Source organism: Lotus japonicus, chromosome 1 (genome assembly GCF_012489685.1).
Source record: "Lotus japonicus ecotype B-129 chromosome 1, LjGifu_v1.2".
NCBI lineage: Eukaryota > Viridiplantae > Streptophyta > Magnoliopsida > Fabales > Fabaceae > Lotus > Lotus japonicus.
In genome coordinates, this window is record NC_080041.1 from 15,460,065 (window position 1) to 15,485,068 (window position 25,004).

General features: G+C 35.6%; 1 protein-coding gene, 1 non-coding gene and 2 pseudogenes across 3 annotated transcripts; 3 read left to right on the forward strand and 1 right to left on the reverse strand.

The window, feature by feature from the left end:
• The first annotated feature begins 1,172 nt into the window (after window positions 1–1,172).
• On the forward strand, window positions 1,173–6,309 carry LOC130733821 (uncharacterized ATP-dependent helicase C29A10.10c-like). 2 transcript variants are annotated; one of them, XM_057586095.1, is made up of 8 exons: window positions 1,173–1,279; window positions 1,375–1,575; window positions 2,067–2,624; window positions 3,122–4,420; window positions 4,523–4,847; window positions 5,104–5,362; window positions 5,456–5,692; window positions 6,028–6,309. In XM_057586095.1, exons 2-8 carry the CDS (start codon window positions 1,468–1,470, stop codon window positions 6,050–6,052), a joined length of 2,811 nt encoding a protein of 936 aa, XP_057442078.1. In that variant the 5' UTR covers window positions 1,173–1,279; window positions 1,375–1,467; the 3' UTR covers window positions 6,053–6,309. The 2 variants fall into 2 exon arrangements, with proteins under 2 accessions (XP_057442078.1, XP_057442077.1); XM_057586094.1 differs by lacking the exon at window positions 1,173–1,279 and having other exon boundaries at window positions 1,301–1,575.
• A 1,713-nt stretch (window positions 6,310–8,022) lies between these two features.
• On the forward strand, window positions 8,023–12,474 carry LOC130731639 (uncharacterized; annotated as a pseudogene).
• Window positions 12,475–13,027: 553 nt separating this feature from the next.
• TRNAS-AGA (transfer RNA serine (anticodon AGA)) lies at window positions 13,028–13,109 on the reverse strand. Its single transcript has one exon. It is a non-coding gene; the product is annotated as a tRNA-Ser (tRNA).
• Window positions 13,110–14,518: 1,409 nt separating this feature from the next.
• On the forward strand, window positions 14,519–18,260 carry LOC130731640 (protein DJ-1 homolog D-like; annotated as a pseudogene).
• The last annotated feature ends 6,744 nt before the right edge of the window (window positions 18,261–25,004 follow it).

Below are 25,004 nucleotides of genomic sequence, written 5' to 3' on the forward strand. Positions count from 1 at the left end.
GAGTCAAATATAAATTTCAAACGATATAAAATCTTTCGAAGACATTAAAAGAAAACTAATTAATTTTTTACCTATTTACTTCCCAAAACATTAGAATATGTATATAAAAAATTAAAATATAGTTTAAATTAAATTCCAAATTATTTCCATATTTAGCAAGGTGTAAAAAGTGCACAAACTAATAGATATGATTTCACTATAAATAATCAGAGATCTTTTGAGCCAGCTGTAACAATATGTTGTTACGTATCATTGATTGTTTTTATTTCTTTACACCAAAATTTTCATTCAATTTCTAATTCAAAAGAGGGTCTTTCCACACAAGCTATTGACCCTTTTTGTTTGCATCAGTTTTTCTGCAAATAGTGGCGCTCTCAAGCCTAACTTCGTCAGTCGTCACCATGTTACACATACATACAACATGTGTTTTGGTAATCACAGAAGGGGTTTTCAGTTTTCACTGTTTTGTGGTTCATCTTGCTAGTTATTATCACTCTTATTTTTTCATCGTTGTCTAGAAATTAAGTTCTAAACATTTTCAAAATTCTTCAATAAAGTATGAGGATAGTGCTGTCAGAATTTCTTTAACCAATTCATGAAATCCAAATTTTTTTTTTTGGATGACTGATCTGCATTGACTTAGTAGAACCCACAAAAAAAGTTTGAAACTTTCACTATCTGAGAGGACATTTGGTTTCGCTTTTAATACTCCTAGTTCTAAGAGTTATTTCTCTTGTTATAGAAGTTACTACTACTAGCTTCTTCCATAATCACTTCTCCCCAGAATGTGAAAACCTACAAATTTATTTACCATCATAATTATTGTGTATTTTAAACACTTCAAATAGCAGTTTTGTGTATCCCTGACACGTGTTTTGAAGTGATTTGCATCCCTAATATGTGGTTTGAAGAAATGTTGTTAATCGCGCATCGTGGGAAATAGCGGAAAGGCAGAAATAGTTTATATCTTAGCGAAAAAATAGTGGATAGCGGTGAGCCCTTAGAGAGCTATGCTATAGCGCCAAGTGTCGTGATATCGGCTATTTGACAACATTGATTTGGAGTGATTCTGTGGAAAATACTTCAGAAAGCTTTCTGATGTTGGTACATCATGCACTGTTTTTAGTCAAACATTTATAATAAAAATGCAATGCTTAATGTTGAAGCAAAGAATTTTGCTAGCTATAGTTGGTCTTCTACAGAGTCAACCTCCTCTTGTTCTAACTTGATTTTTTACATACACTGCATATAACCATTACGCACACTTTTTACACTCTTGGTATATTTAGTTGTGACTTTCTATTTAGTTAAAGTTGCTTTATTAAAGATTCATAACTTGTGATATCTTCTTTTTCTCACTTTCATCATGGATAGGTAAATGTGATGTAGCTGTTGAGAAGCTGTGAATGATATTGCTGTCACTGATTGATTTAGAGTTGAGAGAAAAAGAAGTGATAAGGAGCAAGGATGCAGAATTATCATACCACAAGGGAAAATTTTGTGAACGACTTGATAGATATTGTATTCTCTTGGACTCTTGAGGATGCTCTCACTGAAAATCTCTTCAAATACCAGGTTATTTTCCATTTTTGAATACACTAGCATTGGAAAGCACAATAATCACCCCTTTTAAGAAAATTTGCATCCCTTTTCTCAAATTTTTAATTGAGAATTACTGTTAGAACTTATAAGCTTATTAGCTTTCTGTGTCTCTTCTGTTGCTTGTCCAATGATTGTCCTTATAAATGCGAAAATAGATTTGAAATTGCCTAATATTTATGTGTGTTTGGATATCAGTTGAGTGCAACAAGAACGGAGTTTCATCTTAATCCATAAGAAGTGTTTCATTCACTTTTTACGTTAAAGTACATGGTCAAGTTCGTTTACACTTGTCCTGACAAATATTCATTCATATCCTTAAGTACTAGTATTTTTCTAATTTTCTTATGCCTGCTCTTGATTTTTCTGTTGTGTAATATGTGAAACATAATTGTACCAAGCTCACATTTGTAGAACCATCTAAGTCCTTGTGAAGGGTAGCTTGAAACATTGTTGTTTTCTTGCAGATACCGAAGATACCAAAAACATTCATGTCAATAAAACATTACATGAATTCATTCATCCCTGCATTGATTGAAGAAACTCATAGTGAACTGTATTCAGGCTTGATAAGCGTGTCTCAAGCTCCTTTTTGTGAAATCTCGACAATTGAACCATCCAGGGACTTCAATCCTCCCATGGGCTTGTTCTATAAGATTAAATTGAAGAGCACCACTGAGGATGTCCAAGCTGTAAGAAAATATGTACCTGAGGTTGGAGATATCTTTGCATTCACAACTATTAGACCGAGAAGTGTAGATGACTTGAACATGCCCGAAAACTACTACCATATCGCTTATGTTGAAAGGAAAAAAGATGAATACACTGATGAGATCTCTATATTGTCATCCAATGACATGGAGTTGGATGCTAAAACTGACTTCAGTAGTAACAAAGCACAAAAGCTTTATGCTGTCTTTCTTATGAACATGACAACAAATGTTCGGATTTGGAAAGCCTTGCACCATGAGTTGGAGGCTGCAAACATGAACCTTGTTTGGGAAGTGGTGCAAGCTGATGCGAAAGTAAGAATCACCAAATCAATTTATTCATGATAAGCTCCTATTTAATGAAGAAAAATACTATAAAGCTCCTTACACAATTTACAGACATTTAACTTTTGAGTACTATCAAAATTTTCTGCATGGGAACTGGTTTTGAAAAGTTCATGGATTGTCTTCTTTAATTGACAAGATGCTATACTGCTATGTATGTTTATTTTCAATCCTTGTAAAACAAGACCTTCATTCTAGACTTAGGTCCTCTTTGGAAGAGTAAATTTGAGTTTATCTTATAGCATAAGTGCTTTGGCAAGTGTCTGGAAGAGCTTATGTAAATAGCTTTCTATGACATACCTATAAGCTGTTTTGAGCATAATTTCATAAGCTGCTCATATTAGCTTATAAATAAGCACTTATAACTACTTGTAACCTATTTTGAACTTATTTCAATAAGCTTCTCCAATTAGCTTATAAATAAGCACTTTTTATTTTATTTTTCATGTTTGCATTTCCTTCTGCAGAGACAGCAGAGTGGAGAAAACTGTCCCATTTGCTTATCTGGAGAAAATCTCAGTCCAGGCTATTCTCAAGTACAAAACATAATCAGAGCTCAGAATTTAAATGAATCTCAAAAGGAGGCTGTTTTAAGCTGTTTTACTATGAGAAAATGTCATCATAATAGTGACCCCATAAAACTCATATGGGGTCCTCCAGGGACAGGCAAAACAAAAACAGTTGCTTCCTTGTTGTTTTGCCTTCTGAAGTCAAGAATCAGAACACTGACATGTGCTCCAACTAATACTGCAGTGATAGCAGTAGCAACTCGCCTTCACAGCATAGTTAAGGATTTACATGAATATGATACATATGGTCTTGGTGATGTAGTGCTGTTCGGCAATGGTGAAAGATTGAACATAGATAATCATAAGAGTCTTCAGGAAGTGTTTCTGGATCGTAGAGTGAAAGAATTGTTGCCATGTTTTCTTCCATTGACTGGATGGAAACATTACTTGGAATCAATGATCAAGTTACTAAAGGATCCCAAAGAGCAATATGCTAAATATAATAAGCGCGATGTGAATGATGGTGAGGAGGATCTGATGTCATTAGAAGAATTTGCTAAGAAAAGTTGTCCTAATCTAGAAGCTGTATATAATTCATACAAGAAGCGTGGTAAGAGTCTTGTTCCTATCACATTGACGGAATTTGTGAAAAAGAGATATGACCATATAGTGGAGCAATACCAAATCTATGGAGATGAGAAAAAGTTAAATGCCGGTATGACTATGGAGGAATTTGTTAGGCAGAGATTCAGTTTCATAGGAGAGAAGCTCAAGATACTCATGCGAACCTTGTACACACACTTACCGACATCTTTCATTCCATTAAAGGTGGTTAAGAAAATGTTTACAGCTCTGGACTTGCTAAAATCTCTTGAAATTTCGTTGCGGCAAACCAAGTCCATTCAAGCTCTTCATGATTCTGAAGACGGACAAAAGCACTTTAAATGGTTAAGCTCCAACAAAGACATGCTACTGTGCGCCCTGATTTCACTTTCTATGCGGATTCAGCTTCCCAATATTATAAGCAAATATAGCATATCAGAATTTTGCTTGAGTAATGCATGCCTAGTCTTTAGTACAGCATCAAGTTCTTCTAAATTGTACACAAAAGGAATGACAGAAGTGAAATTCCTAGTTATTGATGAAGCAGCACAGCTAAAAGAATGTGAATCAAACATTCCATTACAGCTACCAGGCCTCCATAGTTGTGTCCTCATAGGTGATGAGAAACAGCTCCCAGCAATGGTCAGAAGCAAGGTATTTAAAACTTGAAAGTTATCTTCTATATTTTTTGTGTCAGATTTTGATTCTGGTTATTAAAATTGTTGGCTAATATGCTAACAAAAGGATCAAACTTAGATTTCTGACAGGGCTGAGTTTGGAAGAAGCTTGTTCCAGAGGCTGGTAATGTTGGGATACAAGAAGCATATGCTTAATGTTCAATATAGAATGCATCCATCCATTAGCATGTTCCCAAGTAAGGAGTTTTATAATGGGAAACTCCGTGATTCTCCCAATGTCAGAGAATTAAGCTATAATAAGCGTTTCCTTGAAGGGAAAATGTATGCTTCATACTCTTTTATAAACATATCAAAGGGTAAAGAGCAATCTAATCATGACTTCAGTTTGAAGAATACGGTTGAGGCTGCTGCTATTGCGAAGATTATTGGAAACCTCAAGAGGGGTAATTTCTCTTTCTCCTTCTCTTGTGTCAGTTAGTGCATGTTGGGAAACTAGTTCGAAAGGCACAGTGAAGCCAAAATAATGGTGGATGGAAGCAACATCCCTTAGCTTTTGTTTCTGTCCAGTATGATTTTTTTTTCGCCGTGGTTTTCGAATGAGTTTCCTATGTGTTTGTTAATCATGTCCTGCATTGACAGTTCTTGAATGAAGATACGTTCAGGTATATACCATGTAAACTATGATCTTTTTCTTGCCAGAATGTGTGAGGACGAGAACAAAACTTAGCATAGGGATCATATCTCCGTACAAGGCTCAAGTTTCTGAAATCCAAGAGAAAGTTAAGCAGCATGTATCGGTTTATGATACCTACTTCTCTGTTAGTGTTCGTTCTGTTGATGGCTTTCAAGGTGGTGAAGAAGATTTAATTATAATTTCGACTGTGAGATCTAATCGGAGTGGAAATGTGGGCTTTCTTTCCAATAGACAAAGAGCAAATGTGGCTATAACAAGGGCTAGGTATGTCGTACATATTATTGTCATGATATCATGTTGCTTTAGAGGTCTGTGAATATGAACCAGTTGATTGAATACTGATAATCTTTTGTGCAGACATTGCCTTTGGATATTAGGAAATGCAGCAACTTTAATCCACAGTGGCTCAGTGTGGAGAAAGTTAGTTCTTGATGCTAAGGAAAGAGGCTGTTACCATAATGCTGATGAGGACAAGAAGTTGGCTAAGGCTATTGACTATGCCTTGTATGAGATGGAACTACTGGATGGATCTGCATCACCATTTCAGAAACTAAGCCTAAGGGACAAGCCAGAAACAACTGCTAATTTCTCTAGGTAAGTGAAGCCATGACATGTTTTTTATATATTCATATTAATTTTATAAGCTAGGTCTTGAGTTCGTGTTTTGTGTATGAGCAAAAACCCGTTGGGAGAGAGCTAGCCCTACCAGAGTGTGGATGTTCTCAGCACGAACAGAATTGCCTCCCATAGATAATACATGTATTAGACAAAAAAAAAATTGTAAAAGTATTTTGAGGATGTAAGAAAATTTGCTAAGTATGTATATACAATTATATATATTTAAAAATTACTCTAAAAATTATTTTTAACCGTTGGGTTAGTGGCATTGCTAGTTTCAGAAACTGATATTTCTACAATTGTATTTACAGGAAACTATGGAATTCAAGGCGATGATAATGAACAAGGATGGCTGATTACTGCGTAGACCCTGGCTGACGCTAATGCTCGAATTTTTTCACCACAACAACAACCAAATCATGTTCACATTGATAATTCTCGAGTTCTAACTCTTGTTTGTTTTTCGATTGTTTCTCGAGTTGAACTATTTGGACATTAAATTATACATATAGAGATGTTCTCTATTTGTTATCAAGTATCGTGCATCATTATTAAATACTTTGAATTCGGTAATGTAGCTTGGTTACTTGATTATTGTGATTTCCTTATTTGCTGTCTGCATTCCTCGCTTCTCATATAAAGGGTAGGTCACGGCGCGCGCGGGGATTATGGTGACAATGGAACCGGGGGCGGGATCATAAATGGCAACAGTGAGGGGAGTGTGAGGGGGGAGTTGGGGGGGCGGGGTGAGAGCTGGGGAGCGTAGGGGGAAAGGTATGGCACGGTGGAAGATAGGGGCGGCGATAGTGCAAGATGAGGGTTAGGGAGAAGTGTGGGTAGGGTTTGAGGGGAAGAGGGCTTATATGGACGATGGGGCGGAGAAAATATCGAAGATTAGCGTCAGTTAGGGTGTCTGTAGGTTATTCACCTACGAGATGGGTCGCACCGAGTTCAACTTAGCGTCAGTCGGATTCTATGCTAAGTTCGCTAGTGAAATTAGCATCGGCTCTAAACAGTCGTTTATTGACGTTGAGTGGATGCTTAGTAAGTCGGTGTGTTTAGCGTTTGTCGCATCAAGTTAGCAGACACTTAAGTGTCGTTAATTTTTTATTTGTTTGCGTTGGTTTGGCCGACGTTAAATATAATAAATAGTGATAATTTTTTCTCACTGAAACGAGTTTTTCTTATTTTTTTGGTCTTGATCAAGGTATTCCCACAGCCGACAGGCGTGAGACTAATCATTCGCCCCACGGTCAGCGCACTAAGTGGTAGGGGGCTGGCCAAGGAGTTTTTTCTATTCGCAAGAGTTGGGATTCGAACCCCCAACCACTTGCTTAAAGGATGAAGTGTTGAACCACTACACCAACCCACTTGGTTAAACGAGTCTTTCTTATGATGTCTATTTGTATTCCTCTACTTAAATTATCGACTTTTAGGCCCAGTTTGGAAGAGCTTATTTGAGCTTATCTGACAGCATAAGCTCTTATGCCAGTGTTTGGGAGAGCTTATGTAAACAGCTTATGGTCTGCCATAAGCTATTTTCAGCTTATTTTCATAAGCTACTCAGGATAGCTTATGAAAAACAGCTTATGCTTATACACAGCTTATTTTTAATTTATTTCAATACATTTTTAAAAATAGCTTATGAATAAGCGCTTATGTCCATAAGCGCTTAATTAAGCTGTTTATCCAAACGGGGCCTTAATCCATAAATTTATTAACCACAGTACAATAGTTTAATTTGGAAGGTCGCGTCCCTGGAAGACGAGTAGACTTTTTTTTTTTGTTACAATATTTTTTTTGGAGTCATTAAATTCCTCATAAAAGATATCATAGATCTTTGAACCAATGATTATAATGTGTTAGTTATTGGTTAGTATAGTCTGCTCAACTTCTGTAGTTAAACTGGGTCTTTCTACCAAACTTCTGCAAAGAGGGTCTTTTTAGTTTTTACACAAGCTTGTTTACATGAGTATCTGCAAATAGTGGCGCTATTTGAGGTCTAGCTCCTTCACAAAGTTATATATGCAATTAAGCATGTATTCTGGTTATTCCAAAAGGGGAATGACATTCATTATTTTGGTGTTTATCTTGCATTTTGCTAGTTATTTATCATCATTCATCATGTGCTGATAATTTGTCATTGTTGTTTAGAAGTTCTGTTCTGAACAATTTCAAGATTCATCAGTATAGACTATAGACAGAACATATATGAGATGAGAATAGTATTAGAAAATTTATAACTAATGATTCATAACTAGTATTAATCTATATATATTTGTCCTTATGTTTGCCTTATGTGTACAAAAAAAGAGAAGCTGGGAATGATATTGCTTGTGTCACGGATTGATTTACAGTTGAGAAAAAAGTGATTAGCAAGGAGGTAGGAGCTAGGATGCAGAACTGTAATACGACAGGGATAGGTCTTGAAGAACATACCAGCTTGTTACATATTGTATTCTCCTGGACTTTCGAGGATGTTCTCCACGAAAATCTCTTCAAAAACCAGGTTGTTTTCCATTTTTAATACTCTAAACTTCTCATTCAAGTGACTTCTAACTTAAACTTTTGTGATATAAGTGACTTCGAGCTTAATAAGTGACTTCTAGCTTTAGCTTTTCAGATCCTCTGCGACCGAGTGGTTTAGAGTTCAATCTTACCTGCACTGTTTACCTGCAGGTACCGAAGATCCCAAAGACATTCATGTCAACAGATGAATACATGAATTCATCCATTCCTGCATTGATTGAAGAAACACATAGTGATCTATCTTCAATCTTGATAAACTTGTCCCAAGCTCCTTTTTGTGAAATCTTGACAATTGAACCATCCCCGAACTTCGATCCTCCCAATGCCTTGTTCTGTCAGATTACAGTGAAGAGCAGTGCCACCGATGATGTAGGAAAATATGAACCCGAGGTTGGAGATATCTTTGCATTCACAGATGTTAGACCAAGAAGCATACATGACTTGACCAGCCCCAAAAGACACTACCATATTGCTTATGTTTGTAGGCCAAAAGATGAATTTACTGAGGAGATCCCAATACTGTTATCCAAGTACATGGAGATGAATGGTGAATCTGACTTGAGTAACAAAAAACAGAAGCTTTATGCTGTCTATCTTATGAACATGACAACAAACATTCGTATCTGGAGAGCCTTGAACTCACAGTTGGAAGGTGCAGACATGAACAATATTAAAAAAGTGCTGCAAGTTGATTCAAGGGTAAGTAAGAACGAATGACTCACCAAATCCTTTATTCATGAATGAGAACTGGTTTTTAAACGTTCATGCATTGTTACATTCTTCAATTGACAAGATACTGTTGAAGTCTTTTTTCAATCCATGTAGATGACCATCCTTCAGGGCTTATAATAACATAACATTTGGTGCGTGTTTGGATTAGCGTTGTGAGAATTGATTTTGGTAAAATTGATTAGATTAAAATTAAATTCAAAGTGAAGTGATTTATGCTTGGATACATTTATGGGAAAGTGATTTCTATAAGGTAATGTTGTGAAATCCAGTTATGAAATCTCATAATTGATTATGTCCACAGTAGAAGCTACTCGCTCTAGCTTCTTGTAGAATTGATTTTTGCACTAAAATTGATTCACAATGTTCAATGTCAAACATCTATAATAACCACCTACAATTGATTCTAAGGCTTCTAAACGTGGAACTTACACACTACTTGTTTTTTGATTTTCCTTACTCTAATGTGGTCATGTTTTCATTATATTTTTCAGAGTGGAGAAAGCTGCCATATTTGCTTGTCCAGAGAAAATGACAATCGAGGCTATTTCCAAGTACAAAACATAATCAAAGCTCAGAATCTGAATGGATCTCAAAAGGATGCTGTTTTAAGCTGTTTTACTATGAGGAAGTGTCATCATAAAAATGACCCCATAAAACTTATATGGGGTCCTCCAGGGACAGGCAAAACAAAAACAGTTGCTTCCTTGTTATTTTCCCTGTTCAAGTCAAGAACCAGAACACTGGCATGTGCTCCAACTAATACTGCAGTGTTAGGAGTGGCATCTCGCCTTCACATTATTGTTAAGGATTCACTTGAATTGAATTCATATGGGCTTGGTGACATAGTGTTGTTTGGCAATAGTTCTAGAATGAAAGTAGATAGTCATAAAGGTCTTAAGGAAGTGTTTCTGGACCATAGAGTGAAAGATTTGTTGCCATGTTTTCTTCCACTGACTGGATGGAAACATTACTTGGAATCAATGATCAGGTTACTAAAGGATCCGGAGGGGGAATATGTGTTATATAAGCATAGCGAGAATGATGATGATAAGGATCTTATGTCATTAGAAGAATTTGCTAAGAAAAGTGGTACTAATGTTGAATTTGCTTACCGTTCATACAAGAAACGAAATAAGAATCGCCACCCTATGACATTGGAGCAATTTGTGAACAAGAACTATGATTATATTACTGAGCAATACCATATCTATAAACATGACAAGAAGTTAAGTGCTGGTATGACTATGGAGCAATTTGTAAGGCAGAGATTCTGTTCCATTGGAGAGAGGCTCAAGTTTTCCATGCGAACCTTGTGCATGCACTTACCAACATCTATCCTTCCATTTAAGGCGGCGAAGAAAATGTTTAGATCTCAGGAATTGCTAAGATCTCTTGAAATTTCATTGCGGCAAACCAAATCCAATCAAGCACTCCATGATTGTAAAGATGGAAAACGCATCTTTTATTGCTTTGGATGGTCAAGTATCAAAAGAGACAATTTCCTTGGCACCTTAAGTTCACTAGCTCGGTTGATTAAGCTTCCCAACCTTATAAGTGAATATAGCATATCACAGTTTTGCTTGAGGAATGCATGCCTAGTTTTTTGCACAGCATCAAATTCTTCTAAATTGTACACAGAAGAAATGACACGAGTGCAATTTCTGGTAATTGATGAAGCAGCACAGCTAAAAGAATGTGAATCAGCCATTCCATTACAGCTACCAGGCCTCCATAGCTGTGTCCTCATAGGTGATGAGAGACAGCTCCCTGCAATGGTCAAAAGCAAGGTATTCAAGAGTTATCTTCTATTAAATTATTTTATTTTATTGTGAAATTTTGATTCTGTCTATTAAAGATTGTTGTCTAATATACCTCCCAATGGTCATATTTCAGATTTCTGACAAGGCTGAGTTTGGAAGAAGCTTGTTTGAGAGGCTTGTATTGTTAGGATACAAGAGGCATATGCTTAATGTTCAATATAGAATGCATCCATCAATTAGCATGTTCCCAAGTAAGGAGTTTTATAATGGGAAACTTTTTGATGCTCCCAATGTCAGAGAATTAAGCTATGATAAGCATTTCCTTGAAGGGAAAATGTATGCTTCATACTCGTTTATAAACATATCAAAGGGTAAAGAGCAGTCTAATCATGACTTCAGTTTGAAGAACATGGTTGAGGCTGCTGCTATCGCCGAGATTATTGGTAACCTTAAGAAGGGTAATTTCTCTTTCCTCTTGTGCCAATTCGTGCATGTTTGGAAACTTGTTCGAAAATCACGGTGAAGCAAAAATCATGTGGACAGAAGCAACTTCTCTTTGTTTTTGCTTCGGTCGAGTATGATTTTGGTTTCACCGTTATTTTCGAACGAGATCCCTATTGTTTGTTAATCATGTTCTGCATTGACCATTCTTGAATGAAGATAATTTGTATGATCTTTTTCTTGTCAGTGTGTGCGAGGACAAGAACGAAACTTAGCATAGGGATCATATCTCCGTATAAGGCTCAAGTTTTTGAAATCCAAGAGAGAGTTAAGCAGCACGTTTCGGTTTATGATACCTACTTCTCTGTTAGTGTTCGTTCTGTTGATGGCTTTCAAGGTGGCGAAGAAGATTTAATTATAATTTCCACTGTGAGATCTAATCGGAATGGAAATGTGGGTTTTCTTTCCAATTGACAAAGAGCAAATGTGGCTATAACAAGGGCTAGGTATGTTGTACATATTATTGTCATGATATCATGTTGCTTTAGAGTTCTGTGAATATGAACCAGTTGATTGAATACTGATAATCTTTTGTGCAGACATTGCCTTTGGATATTAGGAAATGCAGCAACTTTAATCCACAGTGGCTCAGTGTGGAGAAAGTTAGTTCTTGATGCTAAGGAAAGAGGCTGTTACCATAATGCTGATGAGGACAAGAAGTTGGCTAAGGCTATTGACTATGCCTTGTATGAGATGGAACTACTGGATGGATCTGCATCACCATTTCAGAAACTAAGCCTAAGGGACAAGCCAGAAACAACTGCTAATTCCTCTAGGTGAGTGAAGCCATGACATGTTTTTCATACATTCATATTAATTGTATATCTAAGATCTCGAGTTTGAATCTTTTGTTGGAAAAGAATATGCTGAGAGAGAGCTAGCTCTAGCCCCACATGGATGTGAATGTTCCCGGTCTCCACTGATGGAGACAATCAAAAATGTAAAAGGTGATTAATTGACTGTGTGTAAAATAGATAATTATATATAAAATATCTTGGTGAAAATAACTCTGAAAATTATTTATAACCCTTGGATAAGTGTCATTTGCTAGTTTCAGAAACTGATATTTGTATAATTGTATTTTATAGAAAGCTATGGAAATCAAGGCGATGATGATGAACAAGGATATATGGTTGATTACTGTGTTGCTTGGGGGTTGTGAGCACTGTGTGAAGTGAAGACTGAAGACAATGAAGCACAATTTTGTATGCTGAAAAAGCAAATTAAATAACTAAGTACATGGAATCCTCGAGGTGCTCTGTTACATTTTATTTTTTGGGCACCAACAACTAAAACAAAGACTTCTATGTCTTTCAACATTGCAGTTCTTGATTACTGATATAAAACATTGTTTCTTTGTTACCTTGGCTATGTTTGTGCTCTAATATATCTTATGAAGAGAATAATTAAGATAAAATATTGGGTAATCACATCAATTTTCTACTCAAATTTCCATAACAAAATTATTAGTTCGTTTAAGATTGAATTATTTAACTCTTAAGGTAGACAATTCCTATTCTATTTGAGTATACCAGTACCATTAAAAAGTAAAAACATAAACCAAGGCAACATAATTGATTGTAACCTTGGCTATGTTTGTGCTCTTATATAACTTATCAAGAGTGTAATTAAGATAGTTTTTTTGAAAATCACATCAAATTTTCATAACCAAAATTATTAATTCATCTAATATTGAATTATTTAATTCTAAAAATAAGGTATGAATTTCTTCTTTTATTTGAGTATTTGTACAATTAAAAATCATAAAATACATGCACAGCAGCAAAAGCGTGGACGGCAGGATTCGAACCTGCGCGGGCAAAGCCCACATGATTTCTAGTCATGCCCGATAACCACTCCGGCACGTCCACCTTGTTTGAGAATTTGGGGGAAATGTTTAATATATTAGCAAGAAAAGGGACAACTTATCATGTTTCTTGGTCTTCTCTTCAAACAACATATTAAATATACTATTTTTATCGAATAAAGCAAGGATTGAATTGTTTTCTCCCAATTTCCACTCACTTTAAATTTATATCTCATTCTGCATTTCTAAAATATTTGTAATATTATTCCTTTCATTTTTGTCTATCTTCTCTTATAATCTCCACGTAACTAATGTGAGTGAGGGTGGATCTAAGATATTATATAAAATATATATTCTTCTTAATAAAGTTTTTTTCACACTCACACATAGAAATATAGGAAGAAGAAAAGAGAGAAAGGAGAGATGTAATGGCAACTGCGATATGTGTAGAAGCGATATGTGTAGAAGGGAAAAATAAAAAGATAAAGGAAATGAAAATTAGACGAGAGAAAATGTAAAGGTGTGAACGAATCGTGAAACCCTTTGCTTCTACTTTTGCTATATTTAATGGATAAAAGTTATTCCCACTCCATTTGTAAATAGAGTGAAGATAAGAGAGATATGAAGAAAAGAGTAAGAAAGTAAAAGATGTGAATATGTGATATGTGATATAATTGAAAGAGAAGAAAAATATAGATAAAATTGAGGTGTAAATAAAGTTAAAAAAAACCAAGAGTGAGAATGAATCTCATTGTCAAACTCACATCAGGGACTACATTGACTTCCAACATTTTCGTAAACGGTCTATGAAAGGGGATGGAGTGAGAAACGGTGAGGATCCAAATTCTACTCCAATACGTCATGCATAACACCAATTTGGATCATCTCATGTGATATTCTTTCACATTTTTATAATTTTATTTTATTTTATTTACGTCTCTTTTCATATATATATATTCACCCAATCTCATCTACTTAACACTCATTTAATTAATACAAATGAAAAGAAAAAAAAATCTTAACATTAAAAAACAAGAAAAATTTTACGTGAGTGAGACTATGAGAGGATCCAAATCCAGCAGCGTGACAATCTTCAGAAGCTTATAAAATAAAAACAGTGATAATTGACCGAGACAAAAACAATACACACCACTATGAAATACCTCACTTTTATGGTGGTTTTAGACTGGTGACCACAAATGTATAGAGTACTATTTTTATGTTCATCAATTTTTGTTATTAATGGTTAAATTAGTTTCTTATTTTTTTACATCAGAAAGATAAAATTACATCTGCAATGAATCGATATTTGGATCTCCCTCTACCCAACTCTCTATGTTTATAAGCAAATTTGATTTTAATCATTTCCTATTTTTAAACTCCTAGGCGTCTCTTTCCTCAAAAAACTAAAATCTTACAAACTCAGATTTAACCATTAAAAAAACATTCTCTACTACGGAGTTGACTACATCTTCGATCTTGACAACAAAAACTCCGAGGTTGTCCTTGTCCTGCAAAATCGACGCAGATACAATGACTCAGAAAAAGGTTCTTCTACTTTGCGGCGACTACATGGAAGACTCTGAGGTATCACTATCAGATGATAGACTCTCACACACGTGCTCATTCATTCTCCTTCATCATATTCAATCACTTCTCATTGCATTTCACATTGTTCCATGTGTGTCACAGGCCATGGTTCCATTTCAATCACTGCAAGCCTTCGGTATCACCGTCGACGCCGTTTGCCCCGGGAAAAAATCCGGCGACCTCTGCCGCACCTCCGTTCATCAGAGTTCCGGCCACCAGGTAATGCCACTGAGCAAATGCTTCAATTCTTAATAACTTTCAGTTTCTGGGTTTGTTCACTCTTTTCACGATCTGGGTCTTGCTTATTCGATGGTTTCAGACATATTCTGAGACCCGGGGTCACAACTTTTAGCTCAATGCAACGTTTGATGAAGTTGAAGTAGAAAACTATGATGGGTTGGTGATACCGGGTGGGAGAGCATCTGAGTATCTTGCTCACATTCCAGTTGTTGTGAACTTGGTGAAGGAGTTTTCGATTTCTGGGAAGCCGATTGCTGCTATTTGTCATGGTCCTTTGATTCTGGCTGCTGCAGGGGAACTCAAAGGTCGTAAGTGCACTGCTTTTCCTACTGTTGGACCTGTGCTTATTGCAGCTGGGGCTCATTGGGTGGAACCTGAAAACTATGCATCAATTGTTGTTGATGGTAACCTCATCACTGGAGTTACTTATAGAGGGCATCCAGAGTTTATTCAGCACTTTTTGAAGGCTTTAGGATTCAGCATATGTGGCTCCAACAAAAGGGTCTTGTTTCTGTGTGGGGTAAGTTGAATGCAGTTTCATTTAGTTTACTTTTGGATGGTGTTATTTGGAGGAGCTGCATAAGTGGCTGCTAACAATGAACTATTGCTGGACCCTGGAAATTGTTAAGTTATAGTGTTGGGTTTAATCAAATTTCACAATTTAGCACTTTGAGTGCGTGTTTGGGTCAGCGTTGTCACAATTGATTCTAGATAAAATTGATTATGGTAAAAAGTGAGTTAAAAGTGATGTGATTTATGCCATACATTTATGAAAATGGTGATTTTTGTATAGTAATGCTGTGAAATTCAGTTGTGAAATCTCATAATTTATTATGATCAACGTAGAAGTTATTATCTCTAGCTTCTACACAAAATGATTTTGTGTCTGAAATCAATTTTCTAAGATGACTTCTGAACATTCATATTGTCATTCAAAAGTGACTTTACTCAATGAAAATTGATTCAAAGGTTCCCGATAGTGAACCAAACATACGCTGAGTGGCTGTTATTCTTTTTTGGGGGATTCTTCCAAAAAGAAAAAGGAAAGTGAATTAGTGTTTTGTGATTCATACTTTATGAAAAAGCCTTTTAGCGTTGATGCAGATTGATGAAGGCATGGTTCAACATTTTCCAATTGCAGGACTACATGGAAGATTATGAGGTGACCGTTCCCTTTCAGTCTCTTCAGGCTTTAGGATGCCATGTTGATGCAGTTTGCCCCAAAAAGAAGGCTGGTGATACCTGCCCAACTGCTATTCATGATTTTGAAGGTGATCAAACTTACAGTGAGAAGCCAGGGTATGATTTTACATTAAATGCTGACTATGATGGTTTGAAACCCTCTAGCTATGATGCTCTCGTCATCCCTGGTGGTCGATCCCCAGCATATTTGGCATTGAATCAGTCAGTTATCGCTTTGGTGAAGCATTTCATGGAGAGCAAGAAGCCAGTTGCATCTATCTGCCATGGCCAGCAGATCTTAGCCGCTGCCGGTGTTCTTAAGGTATAAATGTCACTGATTTACTACAAACATCTCTTGTATTCATGTCAAACACTTCAGATATTAGTGGTTAATCATGTTGTTTGGAAACGAAAACGAGTTAATAGTTTGTGTAGTATTGATTGTGAGGTATAATGTTCAACATTTGCTCCGTTTGGAAGAACTTATTTGAGCTTATTTTATACCATAAGCGACTATGCAAGTGTTCGGAAGAGCTTACACAAATAGCTTATAACCTACCTATATAAGCTATTTTGACCTTATTTTCATAAGCTGCTCAAGTTAGCGTATGAATAAGCACTTATGGTCCCTATAACCTATTTTGAGCTTATAATCAGCCTTTGAATAAGCGCTTATGCATTAAAAGCTTATTGTCACAAGCGCTTCATTAAGCTGTTTACCCAAATGCATAAGTGCAGCTCTTAGCTCTGTAATTGGGAGAAAACGAGGGGGGGGGGACCTATAGTTCTAATCCATGCCCTGCCCTGCCCTTGTCTATTTACAAGTTATGTAAATTATTGCAATGATCTTGGAATGATAATCAATAGTTATCAGCTAGATTCATGTAGTGGATTTGGTGCCCCTGGATATTATAAATGCTAAAAGTCAAGGATGTTTATATCCTAGGAAAAGGGGACATTTTGCTAGCTTAAAGATCAACAATGAAAATTAATGGATTGGTAAAAAGAAGAAAAATAGCTTATGTACTTTAATGTCTTGATTTGTTTAAGGAAAAGTAACTGTCTAGACAAGTGGGGGATAGGATTTTAAGTTGAGATTCAATGATATCATTTGAAATGGTTAATGGAATATGGTCCCCATTGCTCATGTTAGGGTATGCCTGATACATGTCTATGTAACAACATCACCTTCCTGAAACTCCTAACAACTTATGTTGAATTTGCTCCTTAAATAATGCCTCTGGGGCCTTAGTAATCTTGCTGTCTTTGAAAAGTGTGACAGAGCTTTCTAGTGTAATGTACAAACAGCAGCATACTAATCAGTTGGATTTTGTATATATCTTTCTATTTGTTTGTACATGTATGAAAATTGACTTAAGTTTGATTAATATATTAGCTATTTCATGATGACGAGTGCTAGCAACATACGATATTTATGATTGGTCTATTTTTAAAAAAAAAAAGTCAACACATTTGCCTCTTTTGTAAAAAATGTATTGACTTTTTAAAAATTAAACAAATCACATGATGTGTGTTGCTGACTGTTTAAAAGAGTGTAATACTAGAATTTCTCATCTTTTTAACACATTCTTTATTAATTTTGTAAACTTTATCTGAATCTTTTAGCACTACTACTAATAAATAGAGCATTTGATTTTCCATTTACACCTTTAGAAACAATCCTTAATTTAATTTTATTTGATAAAAGGCTAAACAGGACATTGCAAGTGTATGTCAATAGTTAAGAAATTATGGGGCCTAGCCCCTCCATTTAACCAAAAAAAAAACAATTAAGAGATTACAAAATAAATTGTTTTTTTTTTTAATTACAACATTCTACAGGGAAGGAAATGTACTGCTTATCCTGCTGTGAAGTTGAATGTGGTCCTATCAAGAGCAACATGGCTAGAACCTGACCCAATAGAGCGTTGCTTCACTGATGGCAATTTGGTCACTGGAGCTGCATGGCCAGGGCATCCTGAATTCATTCCTCAGTTGATGGTACTACTTGGGATTCAAGTATGTTCCTAAGTCTTCTTTGTAATTTATTGCACTAACTGTTGATGTATGTACAAACAAAATCATTAATTAATGTGCATTATTGTGTGAGCCTTGAGGGGCTTCATGTTTGTGGCTGAGATGTCAAAGAATGCAACATATCGAAATTAAAAGCTTCAGCTTTCTTTCTGGAGGTGTGTTTTCTATGACAAGGACATCCTTTGGTAAATAACTTGCATGATTTTGTAGAAAATAGTTTTTCATCTTATTTATAAGGATCTCATCTAGTGGAAATTGGTAAGAGGTCATCATCATACATATTAAATATTAAATAGGTGAGACCCTTTAAATATTTATAAAGAGGGATATATTGTTTCACCTTTCATGCCTATAACATGAGATGATCATAATTCATAAGTTGTCTAGATATGCTTAGCTATCTTCGTATCTTTGGACACTAATCAAGATCTTCTCATGTGTAAACTCTCTCATTCTCTCGTGTTGAAATTTTGTGTACATATCCCTCTTCATATGTATTAAATAGGTGAGTCCATTTAAATATTTATGAATAAAAAGATAGATCACACAATGTTCATTTGACATTTGTCATCTGACATTAAAGGGTCCAAAAAACATTTTTGGACATGTATCCCTCAAGTGATTTACATTTATATTAAAATGAAGGGGTAAACTAAAAAATAATATAATTTAGGACGTTTGGTTTTAATCAGACAAAGTCTAACCAATCACTCAAATCAAGTGTTTATCTCCTTCTCCGGTGGTGATGGATATGGTGATTGGTAAAGGTGTCCGACTCTCATTAACTGAGGATGTTCTTGCGCGTAGAGTTGGTCCTTCACCAATGATACTTGTGAAGACACTCAAACGCTCAAATTAGTAGGGTATAAAAGAGAAACAGAATAGGATAAGCGATGTATTTGATGACTCTTTGGTTGTTCCTTATGTACACAAAGGCTTGAGTGGTTAAGGTTATGTCAATATCGCATGCGTTCCTTAGCACAATGCGCTCCATGGTCTGCCCTTTGATCCTTTAAGTTCATTGTCCTTACAACAAGCAAATGGACGGTAAATCTTTGTTCTGCCTAATGGTGTGCTCATCTGCAAGCGCAGAGGACAGTCTAGGGTCATGTGTCATTGATTTAGAAGGTTTGGGCGGAAAAGAGGTTGGAAAGCAAGCGCTTTGATCTTATTTGGTGATCATTCGCTTATGGATAGTTTTGTAACTTAGCGATAAGTGAGATTCTTCTAGTCAGGGATTGTTATGTAACTTAGCCATAAATGAGATTCTAAGATGTCCATTGTAGTTTGTACTCTTGGCGTTGTGATTATAATTTCCAACATGTCACATTCTACTAGTATTGTCGACATCTTGTTCTGGGTTGATAATGTCTTGTAAGGGCCGTCCAAACTAGCATAACTTGACCGTGAGCTTATGTCTTAGTGAGTTTGATCATAGGTCGACTGTCCATTGTAGTTCGTCCTCTTGGTGTTGATAAATGGGATTCTAAGATGTCCATTGTAGTCCGTACTCTTGGTGTTGTGATTATAATTTCGAACATGTCGCATTCTACTAGTATTGTCGACATCTTGTTATGGGTTGATAATGTCTTGTATGGGTCGTCCATACTAGTACAATTTGACCATGAGCTTATATCTCAGTGAGTTTGATTGTTTGATCATATGTCGACGGTTTGGGACTTTTATTTTCATTTTATGTTTCTATTTTTAGTTTTAATTAAAAAATTGTGATTTTAATTTTATTTTATTTTCTATTTTCAAAGGTTTGTAGAGACTGACATTATTCAAAGTTGGAGAGATTGGCTACTTCGAGTTTAGAGTTAATTTAGGGCTAAAAGAACTTCTAAAAGAGAAATAAATCTAAGAGCATCTCTAATATTAGTTCTTATTTCTTAGTTCTTAGCACTATTCATGTGGGCCCGTATTGCCACATGTGCTTAAGCAACTCTCAAGCAATTTTGCTCCAACCATGAGTTCTTAGTTCTTAGTTCTTACCACTATTCATTTGATCCCACCAACCACATTATTTATACTTTTTATTTTCATAAAGTAAAAAACAAAACTCATAAAGTAATAAAGTAATTTGGATGAGAGAGAAATAATTAATATTTTAAGCTAAGAACTCAAAAAGTAAAACTTCTTATATAAGAATTGAGTTCTTATTTTTAAGAATTAAGAGCTTCATGTCAGCACCTCCAATGGTAAAGTTCTTAGTTCTTAGTTCTTAATTCAAAAATAAGAATTAAGAGCATCTTCAATGCATAGTTGCTAGTTGGGTTGCTTAAAAACTATTTCGATGGGTCCAGACTGACACATAGGATTTAAGCAACTCAAGCAGAATTCTCTCCAACCACGGTTGCTTAGTTTACTTTTAGTTGAGTCTCATTATACCTCTTATATTTATATTATTTCAAGGTAATTACACTATACAAGTACATGAATGAAAGAGAAAATATGATTTTTTAGTCAAAAAGTAAGGAGAGAGAAAATAAGCAACCGTTGCTTAAATTTAAGCAACCCAACTGCCACGTCATGTTGCTCCAGTGATGCTCCAAAATAAGCAACGTTGCTTAAGTTGGCAACTGGATTTAAGCAACCCCCATTGGAGATGCTCTAAGAACCTTGCAAGAGCATCTCCAATGTTAGTTCTTAATTCTTATTTCTTAGCACTATTGGGCCCGTACCGCCACATGTGCTTAAGCCACTCTCAAACAATTTTGCTCCAACCATGAGTTTTTAGCACTATTCATTTGGTCCCACCAACCACATTATTTATATTTTTTATTTTCATAAATTAATAAAATAAAACTCATAAAGTAACTTGGATGAGAGAGAAAAAATAATTTTTTATGCTAAAAACTCAAAAAGTAAAATTTCTTAGAGCATCTCCAATGCTAGTTCTTATTTCTTAGTTCTTAACACTATTCATGTGGGCCCGTATTGCCACATGTGTTTAAGCAACTCTCAAGCAATTTTGCTCCAACCATGAGTTCTAAGTTCTTAGTTCTTACAACTATTCATTTGGTCCCACCAACCACATTATTTATACTTTTTATTTTGATAAAATAATAAAACAAAACTCATAAAGTAATAAAGTATTTGAATGAGAGATAAATAATTAATATTTTAAGCTAAGAACTCAAAAAGCAAAACTCCTTATATAAGAACTGAGTTCTTATTTTTAAGAACTAAGGAGTCCATGTCAGCACCTCCAATGGTAAAGTTCTTAGTTCTTAGTTCTTAACTCCAAAATAAGAACTACGGACCTTGCATTGGAGATGCTCTATAAGAACCTAGTTCTTATTTTTAAGAACTAAGAACTCCACGTCATCCTCTCCAATGGTTAAAAACTCAGTTCTTAGTTCTTAGCTCAAAAATAAGAACTAAGAACCTTACATTGGAGATGCTCTAAGAGAATGTATGTTCAAAAAAAAAAAAAACCTAAGAGAATGTGAGTAAAATTTACAACAGAAACTAAAAATAGAAATCAAATAAATCCTTAATTACTCAAATTTAAGATGTTCAGGCACATATAGTAAAATTCTTTTTCTCTCAAGTGTTCACAAAGAATATTAATATCTTCAATTATATTATCTTTTGAAGTGCTAACTTGGATAAACATGATATATGACATCAAATTTTACTAGAGAAAAACTTATACACCATATGATTTGTATCGTTGTCCAATAAAAAGTCTAGTCATTCAATTTCTTAATATTTTATGAGAAAAAGTTTGATGCACCGACGGTGTAAAGTTTTTTTACACCGTCAACCAATCAGATTTTAAGGATGTGCCACGTCAATTAATGAAATTAAATGAAAAGAGAAATTTTCTCACATCCTTGAAATCTGATTGGTTGACGGTGTAAAAAAACTTTACACCGTCGGTGCATCAAAATTAAACTCATATTTTATTGATATGATATATAATTTCCTCTGATTTCCCTTTTTTCCAACTCATGTTTTATGTTTTAATTGGACAATGATAAAAACAACATAAATAGAAATGTGTCCAAGTTTTTTCTATTTTTATTATTATTCATGTTCATTTCTTTGAAATCAATTTGGAAAATGCCGCCCTGAATGATAGTAAGCTCGGGAACATATAAGTTGGGAAGAAGACTGTCGTCTAGGAATCAATCCATGTAAAAAAAAGAAATTTGGAAAATGCCTTAAGTTTCAAAATACGTATTCCCAACTCTTGCTTGCTTAACATACTTCAGTCATCATTTTGATTGTAAATTTGAAGTTCAAATATCTTTGAAATCTGAGACTTTCACCTCTTTATTTTTGAACCATTTCTTTATCCAGCTCAGCTTCCAATTGATCAATAAAGTTTAGGAATCAAATATTTTCATAATATTTTCTAAGACTCTCTGCTAACTTTCCACTAACTGAAACCTTCTTTCCACACTATATAACACTCAATTATAATTGACAGGGACAAATCACAAGTCGACACATATGCATCCAAGATTTCTACTATCCATCTCAAATATTCATTAGATAATTATTAAGCAATTCACATGCTCAACACACTCATTACCTGGGAATTTGCTCTCAAATTTTCAACCTTCACGGGTCTTGAAAGATAAAGCATGATATGATGACACCAAGATCAAACCCAAAAAGGTGTAGCCTGTAAATAGCAACACATCGTAGTAAATAAGGTAGTTTTCAAGGGTCCAGGAGCATTCAAAAGTATCACACGATAATTCAAAGTTGTCTGTCGATCGAAGTCAGCAATCCAATGTGAATCTATTGTCTCAGTTAGTCAGCTGGTACATTCAAAGTAAGAATCTGCCAAACTTGTTTAAGTTTTTTTTTACGCAAATATTAGTTGTTAGTAATATTAGTAAATTAGTTTTTCTCAGGGTTCGAATTCTTCACCCTTCACCTTTCATCTCACCCAACCCTTATGTCCATAGCTTTTACCACTTCAGCTATCATTCGGGGACCCAATCTTGTTTAAGTAATATATATTAATTCTTGCATGTCAAGTATCTTTTGGTATAAGACAAGTGTCCTCCTTCGGATGTAAGACATGTGTCCTTCTTCTGAGATAATTCTATTCGAGCCGGAAACATTCACATCATGGATTGATGGTGGGGCTAACTCTCCCAGCGGGGGTTTTCTCCATCCACAAGACTTAAACCCAAAACCTTACTTAAGGAGAATCAAACATGTACCACTTAAACTAACCACCGTTAACAAGTATTTCTTAACTATATACTAATACAATTTAATAAAAAAATTCTGACTTTCAGTTGTTATTATATTATATTATATTATATTATATTATATTATATTATACAACTCATGCTAAGATACTTCTTGTAGTGACACAAAAAAATCATAAAAGAATAGGTACCGTTACATAGGGTGTGTTTAATTAAATTGCTGGTGGACACAGTCCATACTCTATAAGCTATGCTTTACAACTTTTCCTTTTAAGTGATTTTGTAAATTTACAATGACATAACACGTTGCAATATTCCATTTTCCCGGTCAATTAACAAGCAATAGGTAATTGAGAACAAAACAAGTTAGGGTTCATTGTGGGTATGTCTAATGTATACCTCAATAAAATATGTCCAACTTTGGACATATGATATTTACCCACTACAATAGGTCGTCCCGATTCACATTATGGAGACTCAGATGAAGTCGAAGAGGAGACGAAAGAGAGTTGATAATGATTGAATGGAGAAGGACCACTCTCTATCGGAGCACGAGGAGATGACGTCGAAGACTAAGCAAATGACTGGCATGTTGTCGGCTAGTTGGAGTCCTAATTGGAGGCGTTGTATATGCCGACCAAAAGCGATTGCAAAAGCAACGGTCATTGGAGTAGGCCCTGCCACCATCATTATTGCTTTTAGAGTGAGGCCAATCATGGTCGGAAGAAGCAGCACTGATATCAACCACTTGATAGAATTGGGACATACGAAATTTGCTTTGTGAGCTAAGAGAAGCAGCAATACAAAACCAGAGAAGAACGCACAACATTAGAATAAAACCATCACAACTGAAGTCCCAACATTCAAAATGCACCGAACCCTTGATCACCCATAGTAGCTAGAGAAGAGAAGTGTCCACGATAGCCTTGATGAACGTGGGAAGGGGGTATCCACATATGAGATGAAGTAGTGGATTTGGAAAGATTAGGGGCTTAGGGTTTCCAGGTGGAAGGAGATTCTGGACTTAAGGGTCGTGGAAGAGATAGACAATTAAGAAGAAGATTGGACTCTCGTTCGAGGAGGATAACTGAGTGGTGTACCTCAAAGTCCCACTGTCTGAGACGCTGCGGCTCTACTCTTTCATGTTGCCTTTTTGTCAGTAAAGACCACTGAGTTCCTCACACATCTAAACTCCTTGCTCATATCGAGCTTCCACCACGCCACCATTAAGAAGCCAAGTACACTATTTCACACACCATGGACCCAAAACTCACTCTTCTAACCACATATGAACCAAACATCCACAGAATCTCCCTCCTTGGCTATCATTAATTAAACCTTTCAATCAAACAAAACCCAACATTGAACCACCATGTCAACCCAAAACCCCAAGCCTTCACTGAACCCGGCCAAGTCATAGCTGGAATCGCTCCATCATTGTAAACCATCGCAATCTTTTCTTCGCGCCTCACCCGCACTCACCGACAAAAAGCCATCACCACTCCTTGCTGTCAAACTTCGCCAAAGAAAATAGAGAGCGAGAGGGAAAGAGATGACAAAGTGTTTTTTGATTACCCTAAGCGTGACTATTAGTAATAGATAAAAAAGGAAAGTCCAAATTTAGACTTCATTTTTAGGGGTCCACATTAGAGAAATCCTACATTGTGTGGGTAGTTATTCAGTGACAAGTAATGGTAAAAATCCCTTTACAACCTCACTATATAACTCAT